This window comes from Echeneis naucrates, chromosome 2 (genome assembly GCF_900963305.1).
Source record: "Echeneis naucrates chromosome 2, fEcheNa1.1, whole genome shotgun sequence".
Taxonomy (NCBI): domain Eukaryota; kingdom Metazoa; phylum Chordata; class Actinopteri; order Carangiformes; family Echeneidae; genus Echeneis; species Echeneis naucrates.
This window is the reverse complement of record NC_042512.1, coordinates 15,313,759-15,334,403: the sequence shown is the minus strand read 5'-3', so window position 1 is coordinate 15,334,403 and position 20,645 is coordinate 15,313,759. Positions and strand designations below refer to the sequence as shown.

The 20,645-nt window shown below is 39.9% G+C and overlaps 1 protein-coding gene across 1 annotated transcript in view; it reads left to right on the top strand.

Moving 5' to 3' along the window:
* The window catches only part of LOC115053604 (gamma-aminobutyric acid receptor subunit gamma-3-like), a 59,899-nt gene that overhangs the window by 15,382 nt on the left and 23,872 nt on the right, over positions 1–20,645 (top strand). The window contains exons 3-5 of the mRNA XM_029518437.1: positions 3,918–3,985; positions 19,694–19,785; positions 19,977–20,108. Of these exons, the coding sequence (XP_029374297.1) occupies positions 3,918–3,985; positions 19,694–19,785; positions 19,977–20,108 (292 nt within the window). The remainder of the gene's footprint in view (positions 1–3,917; positions 3,986–19,693; positions 19,786–19,976; positions 20,109–20,645) is intronic.

The window sequence follows — 20,645 nt, the reverse complement described above, 5'->3', positions numbered from 1 at the left end:
CATCTACATCGGCCATATTGTTTATTACTGTCTACTGTTGCAACAGGCAGTGTATCCTGGGGATTCCTGGTGCCCTGCCACCCTGAATGAACAATGACTGCAGCATATGTATCTCTATTTGTACATTGCATTGTCTTGTCATTGTTAGATTTCCCCACGGACGATGCTCCAGGCACAAGGCCCCCTATTTGGTCATTATTTCAATTGATTGAGTTGAGCAATTAGTGTTTGTGGGTTTGTAGGGGAGGACAACTTGCTCATTCTAACAAGTTCATTAAAGGACTTCAACCAACACGGTGACTGGAGAAGAAATGCGTAATTGGATTCATTTGAAACGTATCTTGAGTAAAAATAATGTAAACTTTAAGTCAGGACAGTCCTGCAGTCCTACAGTGAACAATTAGTAGTCGATATGGACCCACTGCTGCCTGCTGGGCTGTTGTGATTTGGAGATGGTTAGTGGAGTCTGGCTGTTTTGGAGTGAGTACACAGATCCCATAGTCTGAAACACGGCCCCACGCTGCTGTGAGCTCTGTTAGCGTGATTATCTGTCACTACAACGTGTGAAGCCGTGGAGTGGACTGAACAGTGTATGGATCCCACTTTACTTAGTCTGTCCCTGCTGGGAGGCTAACTCCGGCTAGCAGCTGTCTGCATATATCAGGCTGATGTCCTGTCAACACAAACTGTGCTGATGAATTAGCGAGTTGACTTTCAGCTTCTGTCTCATCTGTGCTCAATCGGATCATTAAAGTGGACATCTGTATTTCGTTGAAGCATCTGCTATTGACAGTCCAATGTCCAGTTTGGGACAGCATTTCCTTTCTATCATCACGCTGCCATCGGCAGTGCAGATTATTTTCTTATTCTCGCCCCCAAAAGATACATGTATCATCTCGAATCAAATAAAATTGAATCAAATTGAAATAAATCATCTACTTTGTAACAAAAAAGCATGCAGCTGTAAAAGTCTTCCTCAGGCCAGCGACACATGATACAGCCGTGCTCGGATGCTCTAAGCTCAGTCTACACACAGCTCTCATTACACTTAAATGCTAACATGATAAATATGTCACACGTTCAATGGCACAACTGCATTAATGTTCCTCATTGTCCAATTTGTGGAGCAGAACATACTGTTAGAACTGAATCAATGCCTCCCAGCAGACTGTATGCTTTAGTCACCCAACACAGCAGGCACCCAGAGGACATAACAAGCAGATCTGCACACGTGAACCGTGTTATTTACATTTACTCTGCACAGTGGAAATCACATGACTGTGAAAATGACGATTATTTAACAATATAACCTTCAAAACCAGTGAACCATAAAGACCAATTGGAACGAGTCTAATATGGGTCATGGATTCATTAAGTTGCTCATTCCTCGACATGTGCCAGCGACATTATTAGATTACACGCAAACTGTCGGTGCTGTTGTCTGGAGTCATCCAAATAAATAGTAATAGCTTCAAATTAAAGTCAATATGTTAAGCAGTAACAGCATTCTTTCTTCTATTTTCACCCTTTTATTAACATCCATTTTTGCTTGAATGATTTACTTTAAGCATTTTTTCTTTCCCAACATCAATCTGTATCTTATTCATCCTGGTCCTGACATACAGCTGGAAGCTGCTCTGGAAAACAAGACTCCTCTTGTTGGATTGCAAACACACTGGTTGGGGGTCTAGCATGCAACGACAGGCACCTTTCCTCCAAGAAAGGGTGTAAACCTGAAGGCAGGACAGTGCTGGAGTCCTGCTGTGAACAATTAGGATAATGACAATAATTGTTTTGGACTTTGAAGTTTGTGATCTGTGGCGCTCCAGTGCAGCAGGTATCTAATGTGGCATGATGGAAGCTGTAAAGGGTTAATTATGCAGTGCAGATAAAACAGGAAATAAGATAGACCTCCCCTGACTTTAATAATTCACATTAGTGCTGTGCATGGCTCCAAGAACTATAGAATCTGTGCATAGCACAGCCTTGAGTCAACTTCTTCCTTCAGAAAGACTCCACTTCCCACTGACATTTTTTCAACACACAACATTTTACAGAGCGTCTAACCTTTGGCACACAAAAGTGCAATCAATAGTGTTTTGCTTTCCTCAATACACCCAACATCTTTTTCAAGCCACGCAGCAGATTCTGGACACATCTGATATGCTGATCACAATCCTGTCAAACAATGTAGACCAACTATTGCACCATCAAACAGGGCTTGACGCACAAGAGCTCTCACACACACTCTGTGCTTGACCTTGTGTGTGCTGTAACCAAAACAGCTCAAACTGCATTTTCACTACTGTCTGAAAAAGGCTGCACAGGTGTTGTATTCAATTCCATTCAAAAGGGAGAAATATTGCGTTTGTGTGTGTGTGTGTGTGTGTGTGTTGTAGTATCCTGTAATTAGAGAGAACTGGTGCTTGGGAAATATTTTTAATTGGATTGAATGATATCATGAAACACACTGACCTTTGCTTGCTATTCACTTTTATCTTTTCCTCCTTGTCCCACTGCACATGCATTAGCATTTCACCCACATACATTATACTCTGCGATGATGTTTTCAGGCTCTGGGACACTTTTACAAATATAAAGCATCCATGGAATAAAAGTTCACAAGAGAGTATTTTGTTGCTTTACAGTTTTAGGTTGTCAAGCATTCTTCCAAACGTCTCTTAGAGTGTTTGGAGGGATAGCTTTATGTCAGGGGGTGGGGATGTGACGATTAAGACTAACTTAACTTAACTTCGGACACTGCATGTGTCTCTGAAATGGGGTGATTTACTGTCAGCAACAGTAATACTGTCATAAAAATGTCTACATTTTTAGACAGAGGAGTTCAGGAGTGGTAAATACTGTGCTTACCAATGCAGAGAGGTCAGAACAATAGGTTTGCTCTGCTGCTTTCATATGAACATGCCCTCAGAGGCTGCAGCCAAGCTGGCAGCGCTGTGAGTCTGTACTGAGACAGTGCTTGAAGCTAAATGATAATATTTGTATGCAAATATGCACAATGCCTCCATGTGCATATGTTTAATGTATTTGCATGTTAACACTTGCACCACTGAGACCAGTTCTAACGGTAAAAGCTGTCACAACTGGACATCGTGTGGAGGTGAAAGCGAAGGCGTTTCAGTTCATTTGCAGAGGATATGCATATTCAACGAGACAAATGTTTATCAGGGTTTTTCTTTCTGTGAAAAACCAGATCACCATAACAACGTTAAACACAAACTTCACAAAACACATGCTGCCAGAATAACGCATGAAACTCATGACATTAATTTTTGATGAAATGTTTGTTCACAAACAGCAAACATTCTCTGCTTCATCCTACAAGCATCCACACATTTAGTGGTGTCAGGCACAATTAGTCTTTATTTTTTTTTCTATGAAAGCAAACAAACCCTAAAAAAAAAAAAAAAAAAAGCCTCGCTGGATCCTTCAGGGCTGCTACTATTCCATATATCTAATTCACCACATCTAGATTTGCTTCTTAGAACTAACTCAAATGTTGTTGCCAAATAAAATTAGCCAAGCTCCTGAATACTGACTGGAAATGCTATTAATTGCCATGGTAACACAGTAACTGCTCCAGGAAGTACGATGGAGCTTTTGTGCTTTGAACAGAGAAGGATGGATGGCTAGCTCTGCCTTCATTGGAAAGGAAATAGATTCATTTTGTTTGTCGAGGTCCCATTGTGAATGATGAGAGTCATTGTTTTAAAATAGATTACTGATTTGATTTCCCGTCATGGACACACTGCAGCCCCAGTTACACAACTGCAGGATGAGAACACAGACAAATGAAAAATAAAACAGAAAGATTGCATGTATAAATCTCACATGTACCCCCCCCTTCAATATATGCAGCTGCCATCACTCACTCGTCTTCCTTCTGGCTCTTACAGTGAAACCAACAGTCATCGATGTGGGCATATATGTCAACAGCATCGGGCCTGTGTCATCCATCGATATGGTGAGTTAAAACATTTTCTCTCACCGGCTGTTCTACCCCTGTCACACACTCACTCACACACGTTTTGTCCATTGTCTCAAGTTCACATCATCATACATGAGTGCTGCCATTTTCCACAACGGATTATAAAAATAACAGGTAATTTGTGCATGTCCTATGGATCAGCTCGGATTAAGCAGATGAATGAGTTAAAAGAAATAAAAAAATATGAGCCACAGAAATTCTGCTTGGAAAGCAACTTGTCTCTGTGGAGAGAAGACCATTCACAGGATTTCTTTGGTATCTGAATTGTTGCACCAGCATGAAAATTCCCAGAACAAAGTCTAACTAGGAGGCAAAAATGGTTTTGGAAATAGACCAACACATAAATGTCTATTTTGTTATAGAAGGGCCAATCAGATGCTATAAAATTATATGAAAAGCTGAAAATGACTGAATGCAGATGAAAAGCTACATTTCAGCCAGTTCTGGGAGCAAGCAGCAGTCGGTTTTTTGGCCCTGAGTGGGGTGCAAGACATACAATAAATGCAGCCTTTCATTATTAAGAATGGAGTGATTCTGTTCAGGAGCTCTCGGTGTGAGCAGATCCGATATTTATTTCTGTGCTCGGACATTCTACTTGAAAACATAAATGTATTACTTTGCCAGTTTTAATAAAGCTAGACTAAGAGAGGCTGAATTACGACAGCTGCCAGGCAACATTTAATCCTTCTGGATAAAAAAGTAATTTAGCCTTTTTCTATGTTCAGCACAGGCACCACCAATGTACATTATTTAAGATAAAGTGCATCCATCCAGAATTATACAAAAAAAATAAAAAACCAAAACACTCATTTATGGCATGAACCAATGAGCTGTGCTGATTCACTCCTCTGCATGGTGTTCAGTGTTGTGCATTCCTATCCCAACTTATATTTTTCAAACATTAATAGTTAGTCTGTCACCACAAGTAAGAATTTTAATGTGATGTCCACATAATTAAATAAATGCAACTAAACACAGTTGTCTTAAATCACTATGGAGTCATTCTTGCTGCGTAGTTTGTCTAAACGTGCAATCAGATAAATTCAATTTGGGATGCCAAATGGTGCATTTGAATTTAAGGCTATTTTTTCAGTCTTGATGTTTGGGAGCCAACAGGAGAGACAGAACCACTTCCGTAAATATTGAGAAGTTTGTAGCAACTGTAGATGGCTGCAACCGACAGGGAAACACAACAAAGAACATTTACATAAGTGCTGCACTTAAGTACAGTTTCAGGAACTTGGAACAGCCTTGGACTAATTTTTTGCTCATACACAAATACTTATCTTCCACTACTTTTATTTTTCAATATTTATGTTTTTATCATTTACCTTTAATTGGACAGGCATTATGTATGAACCTCAAACTAACCTAACTGCAACATTTAAGTGACATAATTGTATCATTAATTGGAATCCAGCAATTTATTAAATATATATTTGTAGAAATTAGTACATTTACTTTTACATTTATATTTAAGTACATTGTCATGCTAGTAGTTTTTCACTTTTCATCAAGGATAAAATTAAATATTTCTACGCAATTGCGATATTCTAATCAGTGACCACACAAGTGCCAAATGCTGGCCTTTGTCACACAAAAAAAATAAATAAATAAAGTATCCCGATTGATGTGGCAAGATCCCCAGTTACCATGGTAACAACAAATGTGGTTTAATGCCACAGGCCCCCGAACTGTGGCAGCAGCAAACAGTTGTTGAGCTGCTTTGTCGGGAATATCTGTACCCAAACAGTGATGGAGTCGGTCAATAATCGACTGCCACAGCAGCTCTCCATCTGACGGCTCAATCTCCCTGCTCCTTCTTCTATGTTTATCTTTGATTTTAGATGCACATCACAGTCAAAGCAAAGTGTGCGTGCTCTCACACACTGTAAAGAGAGCGATCAGCAAATAGTAAAGCCAAGAGCAGCACAATAACTCAATAACGCAGGAACAAGTGGTAATATTTACTTGTAGGCGCATGTGAATGAAGGGCTGTCCTGTCCTGATGTACTCAGCTGTGAAGGCCAATAATGATATGTCATGAAAATGAGTTTCAAGTCTGACGGACAAGCAAGAATCTATGCACAAAAACATCTTCTAACAGAGGACAGTGGCTGTGTGCTTGAAGCTTTTCAGGCTACAAGTACACATCATCTCCATTTAGGGAGGCATTGGAAAGCGCCAGTGCACTGAATTGGGCCTTAATGAGTGGTTTATGTGGGTTTAGGGTTGCTATCTGGGGCCCCTTTTTCCCTTAGTGGCTCCTTACAGTGCTCATCTGCTGAGATTTCTGCAGGCTTTTGCCGAAGAAGCTTGACCACAGAGTTTGATTTTAGCAGAACATAAATGACAACATGCTGAATTCTGTCAGACGAGTCAATATGTCGATAAAGTTCTGACATCAGCAAGATGCACAATATCTTTGCTGTCCATTATAATCTCCTGAAAGTTGTGATTTATATAATAGAGGAATAATATATAGCAAAGTGGTCATTATTGCAGCTGAGGCCGCTGTAGGGTGATTCGGTTCAATTATTAGGAGGCTCTTGATAACACTGATGGTGGCCTATTTCACCATGATGTCTTCCTTCCCGCAGGATACTTATTACATGGGTGCTCTCTCACAACATCAATCACCGGAAAGGTTAGCGATAAAACCAATAAAATACTTTATTACAAAATAAAACCGCAGAGTGGAAGCTTGCACTGAAAAGTAATGTGCCACTTTGCTTAATTGTTACACATCTTTGATTTGATCTGAATGGGCAGCACATGGTAATCTAAGGTCTGACGATGTCCCGCTGTACTCAGCAGAGGAATGGTGGGTCGTCACAACAACAAGATATTCTGTCCAAATCACTACATATTAGTAATCTCAACTTTTTAAAAGTGAGATGATAGAACTTAATTTTAAGCACAAATCAAATCTGCAGGACTTGAGCGTGGCAGTCATGTGCTTTGATACTGTGTGTAAAAGGAGTTCTTGCTGATCTATCCTGGGTGTTCCTCACCCTGTGAGAACGTGACACACCCATGTCTGGATAAACTGCATAGATAGTGGACGGCTGACAGGGTGGGGCTGGAATGGACACAGACGATCTCACTGATTTTTATGCACCAATCAGGAGCTAAGCACAACTCTTGAAATAGCATGCGCTAAAATCAGGAGACTGTTACACGTTTCATTTCTAAATCCAGCGTCTTTTGAAACAGCCGGCAGAGAGGAAATTTTTCAGGAGGTCCTTGTTTCTATTTATAACTGACACTGGTTATATACATTATATTATTCTTGTCTTTTTCTTTACTTGACATTCTACATTTCTGCTCAGGAAGTCAGCGCAGCTTCCAGAAAAATGGGACGAATTCACACTTAATCAGGAGTATTGGAGTTGTTTTGAATTGAAAACTGTTGTGGGTCAGTGGGGCATGGCCGGGCTCGGCGCGCTGAGGGAGCAAAAACTTTGTTGCAGTGAACAACGTCGCGCTGCGACATTCCCTGTAAGTGCTGATTGGCTTCACCCTGTCAAGGACAATGAGTGCTGGTCAGTGGATGGTGATCCTCCAGCCCCCCCAGGGGTTGACTGCACTGGAATTACACCAAAATCACAACTCATTTATCTCTCTTGCCGTGTTTCCTCTCTTATTTGTACATTTCTCTGTGAAAACGTTAGCTTTCCAAGAGAAAACAAGTGATTTGTTCAGCGTGGCTTGGCATGTCTTGACCTGGCTTCCTTCTTTTAAAGCTCCAAATTCACACTGCACTGGACTCTTCCCCTCATCTGAATCCAATCCATCATGTGTCCTGAGACCTCCATTTAGCAGGTTCACGCTCTCTGAACTTGGAGCGTGTGTGTGTGGGAATTACACATTACAAAACGAGGTCAAATCCTCCGGGCGTATTAGATTCATGATCCATATTGATCTCAGACTCTCTCTCTCTCACACACACACTCAAAGCATTTGCAGTGCTGCAACAAAGTCAAACTCCAGGACGATTCTCATCTGCCTTTGAACAAAACACATTATCTTTCTTCATTTGCACCGATGGTAATGGGCACTAGCTGGGATGATGCAATGCCAAATGAAGCTGATAGTAATTTAGGACTTACTGTGATGAATGGTTGACTGATTAAACAGCATTAGCTGTGTTAAAGTCAAGCAAAAGTGCCAGGCTTTTATAGCTGGTGCTGGGAGAGTCAGATAACGCAGCCTGTAAATTAGCTGACAAAGATGAACACACTCTGACATCAACACTACGCTCTCATCGTCTTTGTTTGGACCAGTGAGTGGGCGGCATCTTGAAATTGCTGCTCGACTATTGTGCTAACCAGAATTTATGAACCACACAGATTATTAGGACCACCTACTCTGTTCCTCACATACACTGGTGGCATCAAACAGAGTAGAAGTTATGGCTTCCAGTAGATATCATCAAACCCAGAGATGATATGAAGATTAACATCCTCCTGAATAAAGAGACATTTTCCTTAAAATGTGTTTTATTCCTATAGTTTTATTTAAGTTATTTTCCCAATCATTTTTTAGCATTGTGATTAACTATTCATTGAATATACAACACAATACATATTTTTCCAACTACTGTAAAGCTATAATATCCTACTAAGTCCTGATGGACATGAGGGAAACTTATATATTGAAAATTCAGAGTTTTTCGTCCTAATTCTAACCCCTTTTCAACATTTAACACAGGCTATGGTCCCTCCCAATCTTTAAAGAATAAATTCAACAAAATTGCCTGTTTTCCACCTGTTTGAGTGATGTTTGCTACTTTTTAAAAAAGGCAAGTCATTTCACCAGAGCAGCCAGAGGGAAATACAGCCCTTACATATCGGTGAAAGCTCTCCACTGCTCACATCTGCTTCAAGTGTCAAAGCAGATCATTTTCACCGATGTGGAGTGTCAGCCTGCTATTTGTGGCCATGAAAGCTGTGTCTCAGTTCAGCTTCCTCTCATGTTCACACGTTCATACTACATCTTCTTATATAGGTACTAGACATCGCTGCAGGCTTGATCCGTCATCATACCACTATGTAGATCTTAACTTGTTCTATCTCGGCAGCAAATGAAATGTGTAATGACGTAAAGATGTGCCCGGGCCCCCTGCTCAGAGGTGACATGGCTGGCTATGGAAGTCAACATTCAAAGTACATCAGGATCAGTACGGGAACAGTGGACTCTATATGTGGCCAGCCAAACCCTCAGCTAAATGCATCCTATAGATTTATTATAGAGGAATGCAACAGGCTGATGTGACAGTTTGAAGGGTTAGTCAATATCACCAAAGCCCATGAAATGCATATGGTTTACTTAAATACATTCAGATACAGATTTTATTTTATTTTATAAACTGGAGAGTCAGTCTTTCTTTACTTCCCAATCAGGTCAAATCAAAAAGAGGCTCTAAACTAGCCTTTAAGTCCTCACAGCTTGTTTGAGAAGCTATTTTTGAATGTTGCCCATTAATTTCAGACTCTCACGGTCTTTAAATAGAACCTAAAGCTACTTTATAAAGAGGGAATTTCCTGTTTTGCTCCGTGGGATGCAGATGCAGATCTTTACTTTGGCCGAAGTGGGAGCATTTTGTAACACATGAGTGAAAATTACTGTGAGTGAGTTCAAACACATTTGTGGGTGAATGGACAGATTCACAAATCCCTGGAAAGAGTGACTGTCAGGTAGCGACTTGTTAAAAGGACAGCCATCACTGGTGGCAGTTCATATTAGCTTTCACTAATGAATGACTAATGAATGAATAAAGGGCACAACCGGGTCTGTTAGTTGTCAAATTCCCCAAGACAAAAGCCAGAAATGCTTCAGTCTGTCACGAGTTTCTGTCTTCTCCAGCCTGTCTGTCTCTCTGAGCTGAGCCAAACACAGGCAGCCATCTACAGAAGTTCATGTGTGATGTGTTTACATCAATAATCTTTGAAGAGATGTCATTCCAAACTGAGAGATGCCCCTGTTTGACAGATACAATTCAATACAGATGCGTTTCAAAGTTGCTCATTTGTGTGTGTGTGTGTGTGTCTAGACTGTATGATTTTACAGTCTGTGCTTGCACACTCTGTGAGAAGATGCATTTGTGTGAGTGTGAACAGCTTTCCATGGTGTCCTTTTATTGTTTAGGCTGATAATCCCACTGAAGGACAAGTTCTGTGTGAGTGATTCCAGAGACTGTTTTCTGCTTCTTTTCCCTCCTCTTTGATCACATTTGCTTCTTGAGTTTCCTTTTATTCATCTATTTATTTCCCTGCTCTGATTTTGTGCTGCTGGTGGAGGCTTCGGCTAAGCCGGTGAAGATATAAATCCTTTTTTATTTATTACTTCCACAAATTCTTCCTCATCCGGGTTCCACCTCAAGGTTGTCCACTTCTAAGACTACCCAAGCAAATTAGATACTTGAGTCCCTGGCATATCGATAATAGACACATTATTCATTCCATAATGAAATAAAAGAGAAAGACAAAGAGAAGAGACAGTTAGTCAAAGATGGAGAGGACAGATTATTATTCTCATTGGCGCAGCCTCAATCTAGTGCAGCCCTTGGTCTGCATCTATTAGTCAGCTCCTACGTTTTCAAGATGTCTTTACTGACCCGAAACACAGAGCAAGAGAGGAAGAGCGTAATCAACAAAGCCATGCTTTTGATTCACTCTGGTGGCAGGCGGTCTATTCATGGCTCATTTTTATTTTGTTTACAGTTTTTTTCCGAACGGTGAGTGAGTAATCAACACTGTAATTATTATGACAGTCTCTTTTGCGTCTGTCTTCGGGGCTGGAACAAAAGCAGCATGAGAGCATTTTTCTATGGCAATGTTGGGCTGACTGTTACAGACCAATTGTGGAGTATTGCACCTAGAGGGCAACCTTACATTTGGAGAATGGCTCCATTGGACAATGACTGAATTTTGCCTTGATTATTTAAAAAAAAAAAAAAAAATCCAGACTATTACTATTAAAGCAAACATGGACTACAGTTCCAGTTGAATGTGACTGTAAAGGTAATCCCTCCATCACTTCCTTGGCCTGAGCCCAAAGCAACTGCTTATGAAATTATTCTATCATGTTTCACTTTTCATCTTAAACTCCTCTCAGTTCGTTTCCTGGATCTAATTTTTGCACTCTATCCTGCAGCGCTACTTATGTGATTAAGGTCGATAAACCAGGTGTGTTTCTGCTCGAACGCTTCTTTAATGATGCTTTAAAACACAACCTAAAGACTGTCTGCGTTCTGAAGGCAAAGCAGCCGAAAAACTGGTAGCTGTGAATATCTCTGAAAACAGGAGAAGGGAATCGGTGCACTCTGGACCCATGATGGTGGTCTGGTATTTAGTTTGCTTTATTTATCCCCTGCGATTTTTTTGGTTTCCCCACAAAACGGCCCAACCTGCGTATTTGTGCACTTAGATGTCGTCTGTATGAAAAAAGTTGGTGCAACAGTGGACGGGCACGCTGAATAATTGACTTCAGAGATATTGAAGGACATCATGACCTCTCCTACACTCTGAAAAGACAGAGGAGGCTATTTTTGTGTTGAGGACACTTACTTACAAAGAACACAAACAAACACTAACACAAATACACATGAACAATACACACTCACGTGTAAATGCACTCACGTGCACACACGAAGGCAACACACATCAAAGGCTCAGTTCCTCTTCAGAGGAGACTCTTAGACTTAAAAAGGATCATTTTGTTTCCCTCCCTCTGCTTTTTCTTTTATTTCTGTCCAACATTGGCTGCTGATTTTTGCTTTGTGCTGTGTTGATAATGTCTGTAAATCTGTTACGGGTTACTTAGCTGAGTCGTGCTTAAGAGTCAGTTTGATTCCAGGGTGGAGACGCTTTTGCTATTGGTGGTTCAGATTTAACCTTCTGTTATCCAAGGAATCACAGGAGGTTCTTTTGTGTTTGTGCCATAATAACAGAATTACAGATCAACCCTGTACATTGATAAGGCTCTAATATTACTGAATAACAGGGACTCAGCAGTAAGCTGCATCCATAGCAATTTATTTTCTTATGAAACATTAAGCCAATGTTTTAAAAATGTCTCCTGTCTCTTATTTTTTCCATGTTGCACATATATCCACAACATATGTTAATGTTAATGCACATATCAAAGTTGTCAGCTTTGGTGCTTTCTAAAGCCCCAGAATAAAAATCAAACTGTGACAAATTGCGTAATTGATGAATGAAAATCATTATCCTCCCAACGCAAACATACATTTTTCATGTTCCCACTAATCTGGCACTTTGATAAAAGCAGAAGAATCTCACAGCTAGTCATGTGCAGCTTCACAAAGTGTCAGAGTCAGCTTATAGGTGCAACTCCTGTGCTGTCACTAAATTTTACATTCAGTCGACACATCAGGGATGGTGGTGGAGGGGATTTACATTTCGTTTTTAATTCTAAATGCTGTAAAACTGACACAAAGCTGATGAAGAAGTTATTGTACTTTGCTTTCGTAGCTATTCCTGGAGATCTTATCAATTAAGCGCACTTTTGCATTTTACAAAATCTAACTCATGCGCCAGAGAGAGAAAATAAAAAAAAGGCAAAGGTGAAGTTGACTGTCAACATTTTTAGTTGAGTATTGTTCGGCAATTATATTTGTGTAGTGATAGTGTCATATCTTGTGTAAGTAGCGCTTGCTTTGTAAGTCATCTACGACATAATCTTAATATCCACTGGAAGTTAATGAGGTCTGGCTCTTCACAATGAATGCAAAAACAGATAAAGTAGGTTGCGTCCATGTTTATGCAGAATGTACTGGTCGCAGGAGGGGGTTGATTCAGGATGACACTGATTACTTCACGTCTCATTTTGGCATATACTACGATTCAATAAACATACATACATACATGCAAAGCGAGAAGCCTTTTGACAAGTGGGGCCAGCTCTGAAGGAGCCAAACAAAGCACAGATGGTCTCTTAATCGTTCTGCCTCAAGATGCCAGACACTGTAATCACTTCAACATCACTAAGAGCTTCAATCAATTCAGGACACAATGATGAGGAAACTGAAGATGGGTAAAGGTCTGTGTTTTTATGCAATAATACCCCAAACACCTAAAACCAAAGATGATGCACACAGGGGCTGTGTTGAAAGGGGCCTTTAATCAAGATGTTTTATAATATTTCTGAATATGAGACCTGTTGCTTGATGTAGAAAATACAGAGCTCATTTATGGGATTTTACTTTCACTTGGAGCCATTCACAATAAACATTGCCTTAATTTCCACCAATCCAGAACCACAGAAGACAGAAAATGCCTTCCCCAAGCGCAGTCACCTCAGCAGGACTACGTGTGCGTTGGCATGATTCAGAAAAAGATGTTTTTGTCTTACACAGCAGAGTGGAGAAACTGTGCTCTTTCAAGATGCCAAATGTCACTTTAAAGTGCCTTTTAGTTCCATGCGTGGGCTCCCAAATGAGTGTGCGTATGTTCCTGCTGTCAGTGTGTGTTTCATGCTTTACCTTCATTGATATGAGTGATGTAGGTGGTGGGAAAGTGAGGTTAAAAATTCCTAAGAGAAAGTTATCTGATTGCATTGCAGAAGGTTGCTGTTTGTTGCCTCTTCTGCTAAGAGAGCATTATGGGAGAATCTAATTACACCCTGTTTTGAGTTAACATGGCTGTTGATGAATATAATTCATCATATAATTCATAGTTTGAATATAATTCTGAGTCAGCTGATTATGATAAGTTAAAATAGCAATCACTACATTATGACTAAATGCTCCTGTCTGTCTTCTTCCTGCTCCAGCATATCCTTTACGCTTCCTCATCCTCTTCCTCTGCTTACTTTTTCCCAAGAATCAATGCACCCAGAAGTCTACAGTTTGAAGTCAAACTCTTTTATTGGCATATAAATTAATTATGAGCTATTTGTGTTTGATCGGCTATTTCTAAAGCATGGGAAAAAAAGGAAAAAAAAAAAAAAAATAAATAAACACCTTTTAAAGCAGAAAAGAGCCAGTGGAATCAAAATAAGTTTAAGAGCACTTTGCTTGTTGGAGAATCTAGAAGAAGCGCGTTTCATGTGTTAAAGTCAAGAACTAAAAACAAATCACATCTGTTCATTTGACTTCTAGGTTTGGCTTCAATCTTGTATTTTATTTTATTACAGCAGAATGGAGAGCAAAACTAATATTGGCTCAACTTCCTAAAGGCATCTGCTAACCATCATTTTCTAATCAGCGTGCTGGAACAGCATTAACAGCATTTTAGTGTTAATAAGGTGCACATTATTAAGCATCCATAACTGCCAGCCTCAGTTAAATTTTGCCATCCAGTATGAACTTGCAACCCAACACAGTCGTCATGACGGAGGAGAATAACTAAAGAGACCTCAGCTTATTTTATACCAGGCTCTCTGCTGTAAATCTGGACGTTTTGATTGGGAAATCTATGGAGATTGAGTCTCTTTTGCAGCCTGACCCTTGCGGCCTTTAGAGGAACTGCAGTGTTCATCAACCCAAAATGACACTTTTTCACTTTGTACCATTTGGAAAGATCTAAAATACTTGAAGATTAAATGCTACATCCATTTACATGTGCTGCAAAAAAACTAGTGGTTATGAAACATACAAAAAAAGTTCAGGCAATGAGTATATGAGCTAAAGCCATTAGACCTCATACTCAGATATGTAAAGTGGGGGACAAAGCTCTGAGACCATTTTCATGATTGTGTTAATGAGCTGAAAGCAACGTTTACAACTCACCATGATCCACATATTTTGACACTGTCTTGACATGATTTAAATCCATCTGCACATTGCAAAAGGGAACTGCTAATATATAAATAAGCTGCTCAAATTGCACTCTGCTGCAGCACACTACAGTCAGATAAATCAACACTAAGGCTGCGACTGAGAAATGCAGGTGTTGATACAGTAGCACCTCAGACCAGATGCTCGCTGAAGCACAGCCAAGAGTTTGGATCATTTATCATTTTCTTCCTCACAAGCAGACTTCGAGTAAACGGATAGGTATCCAAAACATTTCTTTTTGTTTCTTCCAAAGGTTTTCCTGGTTGATTCTTACAAATGAACAGGACAAAAGCATGCTAATGAAATTAACTCTACACAAACACCTGACCTCACACACGCGCACACACTCACACACCAGACCAGTCCTGAAAATCTCACTTATATCCCAAGGTGCTACACAGTTTTTTTTGTTTTATTTGGAATGAGACATAAGTTCATCATTACCCCTGAGCGGTGGCTGAATGGCTGTGTTTACCCTTATTCCTGCCCATCACACACAAGGAGCATCACTGAGAGCCTGCCTGCAGGACGAAGCAAATGCAAAACATTCTCTGCAAAATGTGTTTATTTTCAGGAGGAGGGTTGTGGCGGTGCAGATGAGAGGGATCTGAGAATAAAACTGATTATCTAAATATGCTTCATGACGACAAAGTATCACCAGAGCCACCACGAGATGAAGCCACGTGAACACTCCTCGTTTGTCTTTTTTCTTCTTCTGTGCAAGACTGAAAACGTACACCAGCCACACATTTTCTTTGAGAAATAAACATCTAACTTATTAATATTTATACCAACAATGGTGCATCAGTTTTGCCTGAAGAAATACATTAGTCAGTGATCTGTGTTCGAGCTTGATCCCCTTCACTGCATTGCATAATATAACATATTGCATAAGGACAGTTTTTTTAGAGCTCACTGGATTCTAGTTGACCGAGTCCATATGTACAAGTATGAGTAAGAACAGGATATTTATGGTAAAATAAAAGAAGTTTATCATCACTGCCGAAAGAAAGACCCAAATCTTTCTGTAAAACTACCAACATGTAAGGGCACTCAATTCCAAACAATGATTCAAAGTGGAAGTCCTCGTTATCCAGTTTATTTCTGAATAAGTGCGACTGCAAAGTCATTTTAATATGTAATTTTCCATGCAAACAGATGTAGAATGCACCAGTTCAAAAACACTGATTTGAGATACTGCACATATCAAGTTATGTCAAGCATGTTTTTCAGGTAAAACACTATCTGCAATTTTTATTAAACGTTAACATTCTCCGAAAAAAAACTAAATGTGAAAGTTTGTTGTCCAAAAGAGACTTAAATGGCGCAATCACTTCTATTCAACTGACTCAGCTCGAGAATGAACAAGAAAATATTGGTAGCCATCTTCCCAGCTTTTTATGTCTTATTTTTATCTTGCATTCCATTCTCCAGGTGACCTGATGTCTGGTAATTGAAGGAAGTTTGAGAGGAGAACAATGAATGACTAATTTTGATTACTAATTCAAAAATGTTGATTCCTGGGGAACCTACTGTCACCAAGCTACATATCTTTCTAATTTGTAGTCTGATGCTTTCAGGAAAAAACAATATTCCTGTCTCAGTTTGTGTTAAAGGTTTCAATCAAGCTACCATTAAAGACAGTGAAGTGGTAAAAATACCGTATATCTCATATGGTTTTTGTACAGAAGTGAAAAAAAATGTGTGGCTGAGTGTCAAATATATTTGTGAGGAGATAAGGACCTCCGTGCAAAAACTGTGAGGCTGAATAAGGAGGAAGCTATTTGTTCTGATGCTGTTCTGAAGTCATGCTAATTAATTTCATTCAGACGTTCTGCGCTGTCAACATCCTTTGGTTTTAATAATGGATTCCATATTATCAGATGCTGACTGCAATTTGCATTTCCAAAGAGAAGAGGGCTGCATTTGATGATGTGTGCCCTGACAAGGAACAGCAAGTCTGTTTCACGGTGTCCTTCACGTAACTAAAGAATATCTGATCTTTTACGATGAGCTGTTCTCATTTGATGTATCAAAATATATTGTGAACAGTTGAATTCACAACTTTCCATTTTGTGAGGGTTGCCCACCTTTGATATATCCATAGTGTGCTGTTTAAAACATAGTTAAGTGAAGTAGAAACACAGTTTATCACACTGCAATATTTGAAAGCTGAAAGTAAATATTTATACCCTAAATAATAAACTTGCAACTCCCCATCTCTGACTTTCTACATTGGATTTTCCCCAAAAAAATAATATGAAATGCAATACAGTCTTGAATATCTAACTTACATGTCTCTGCTGAATTTTGTTTGTCAGTAGCCACAAGTAATAAAACACCACAAGCACCTTCTACTCCTGACTTTGCAATAGATCCCCAGGGGAATATAACAAGCCTCTGCAGTTAATTTCAGTCAGATAGCTCCAGACTCATGCCTTCATTGTTTGCATAATCTCCATGAATAATGGACCTACATCAGTGCCTTGTTTTGTAGGTGTAGTCCCAAAACAGGCCCAGTTGAAATAGAAAATCCCATTTGGGGATCTCTGTGAGAATTCATCTCTGCCAGGCGTACCACGTTGTGGTCTGCCTTGGCTGTTGGAATTACGGGTGCACCAGCGTCAATGTGTCTCGCTATCACGATTCTCCAAAGGTCACACAGACCGACAGTAACAACGTGCATCCTGGTAACGGTCTGTTTTAGGAAGGGGTAGAAAAATCTGTGAGTGACTGACATTGTGTGTAGGTATGTGATATCTGAGGTGAGTGAAAGTGTGTGTTCATGTAACCTGCCTTCATTCTGTGACGTGCCTATAGATTCTACATATTATGAGGCACGATATAAATCAAGCTGAATTTATTCAATTTAAAGAAAAGCGTGATTAAAAATCTGTGATAAATCTTTCCCTGACCTTTCAAACTTTTGCTGAAAACTCTCTCCTCCACAGAAAATCCCCCTGCAACTGCAAACATTTTGACCTAACAGGATCAATCGAATTACATTCGACTCTGGTTTGCTAACATGTTGTTTTCCTACATTTCATATCAGCCTCCTAAGATTTCTCTCTGCATGACCTTCTCATGTCAGTCTTTCTTGTTTACATCCTTTATGGGGCCTCCCACTGATGCACTGACCTTCTGCTGGTCATGCTGGAGGTCTTCAGCTTCTGAGCGATGGGAAGGTGTGAATAGTTGCAGGGTATGATAATGTGTGTGCAGTATCTTGTCTGTGTCTGGCTGATCATACCGCATGCAGTTGGTCATCAGTTTGTCTCCAGATATAGTTGAGTGAAGGTCTGAAATGCACTGTGGCGGTCTGTGCATTCAATAACCGGTCCTTCAGTGGGGACTAACCTGACTTAATCCACCTCTTAATACCACCACTATGTTATAGAAACCATTAATAGGAAACAAAAACTCAAGAGAACAAGGCGTGACATCACAGAGAGAGGCATTTTGCATCTTGAGGGTGAATACTATTTACCCAGTGAATTCGAAACCTCTACACTAAATCATCTGGAGCAGGACAGCTAGCTAGCCTGGGGTTTGGCCGACCTCTCCTCACAATGTCTAGCTTTTCTGGAAATGCCCGCCTTGAATGTCCGAGTCAATTTCTCCTCCTCTGTCAGCCATTGTGGGCATAAAAAATCCAACTGTATTCATGTGTGCAGAGATTTCCTCTCTGCATGTTTAAATGTTTTATGCATGACATCAACAATGTCTTGTTGTTCACTGCAGTGCATATGTTATCAAATTTCAATTTATTTTCCTTTTAAAAATGCGTTGTTTTTTTTTTAAATGTGTTCTTTGCCACTCCCACACTTAATTTAGCCCCAAACAGTCCAAATGAAAACCTTTTTTCCCCCTGGGTGAGCACAACTGATTCTGAAGGCCCTGGGCAGATTAGATTGACATGGCAACACATAGAGGCTGAAATCTGATTGGACAAAACATTTAACATCCTCAAGCACGTACTGGAAGCAGTGCAGCCAAGAGAAAACACTGTTGGGAATAAATTAATAAAATTTCATGGAACAAATATTAGAATTTAGGTTGCAAATGTAGGCCAGTGCTTCAGAAAATGTTTAGGCCAGTAGAGAAGGCCTCGCTAGCCTTGACGGCCCACCACTGCAAATGTGGATGAGTGATTCAAAGGACAGTTGTGTTTGACTCTTTAATTAAGAGCATTTATCTTGAGTTTTGTGAGATGTATGCGCTGCCGACAGTCTCAAAGATAGCAGAGATCAGTGAACGTCTTTGTCAGCTGTATTTTTCTTGGTTATTTTTAACCTTTTTTAAGGACGAAGGTATACCGCAGGAATGTGCCAGTTCTGGTCATTCAGGTGGTTATATTGGTAACCTGCCACACAGTGAAATAAAACGCTTATTGGAAGATTTTTGGCTCTGATTAACAGAGCAAGCAAAGCAGCGGACTTCCACCTTCCCTTTATTCCAACATTTTCACCCATCTAACTGGAGCACTGTGAGGAAACAAATTGGATCATCCAAGGATCCAGTGCGCTCAAGGACGTGGCAACTTTAACAATACTAGAATGACTGAGGAAACTCCAAATCATGCTACAACTTCCCACAATTAGAAGAGGGGTCATTGCTGAAGTGATAAAAAAAATGTGCTGAGTAAATAGTTTGTGAGATGGCGTAATTTAATTTCCATATCAAAAGCATAAAGTCTATTTGGGAGTTTGCAGTGAGCGCTGTGCTGCTTTAGTATTTTCTTTGATGTGGACACATTTGTGTTCAAACAAACGCATTATTAGTTCCTTCAGAAGAACAGGACTGAGACTATGCAACACACACACTTCATCTAAAAAGGGTTTGTCTGATCATTATATTGACTCTACTTTCTTTCTCCCCAGGAGTACCAGATCGATATTATCTTTGCCCAGACCTGGGTAGACACCCGTCTGCGGTACAACAGCAGCAGCATGCGGATTCTGACCCTGAACAGGTACACTGAATTTCCTGAAGACAAGTACTGGCACATTTATTTTAAATTTCCAAGTGTGACAGCTTTGTGTGCACCGCATAGATTTTTTTTGTTACAACTTTTATTACGCTCTTTTGACTAGTTCGTCAACCATCTCACACTTTCTCCTCCCACTCACTCCAGATATTTTTGTCTGTCTCTTGTTCAAACAGCAATATGGTTGGCTTGATCTGGCTGCCTGACACCATCTTTCGGAATTCCAAGACTGCGGACTCTCACTGGATAACAACCCCCAATCAGCTCCTCCGGATCTGGAACAATGGAAAAATACTCTACACGCTGAGGTAAAAACTACACTGAAAGTTGAACTGCGGCACTAACTGTCCTTTTTATGTAAAGCCAGTATAAAAAGACAAAACAAAACAGTTGAAGCCAAATGTGGGCAAGAAGGACAGAGTGGTGCAGGCAGCAACACATGGCCAGGGGAGGGTTGGTGGATTTCACAGATTAACTCAAGCTGTCACTGTAAATTCAGTGAGATACTGTGGTTTCCAATATTGATTGTATAAAATGGCTAAATCACATGGACAACCAATACAGTAGTCCCAAAGTAAACCCAGTCCAAAAAGCCAGAAAAGAAATAACTTACCCACTTCAAAAACTATCCAGAGGCTAACACCCTATGTATGAGTCATAGTTAAGAAAGAGCAAGAAAAAGATTTTATTGTCTTCAGAGCCACTAGTTCATATAATTCAAATTTGTCTCCAGTATCTATAATTACCTCCTCCTTTTCTCTTCCTTCTTCCCACACATCCTGTCAATGTCACTTCTTGACTTTTTTTTAACCTAACAATTTCATTTTAGGGGCTTAAAAAAAGGA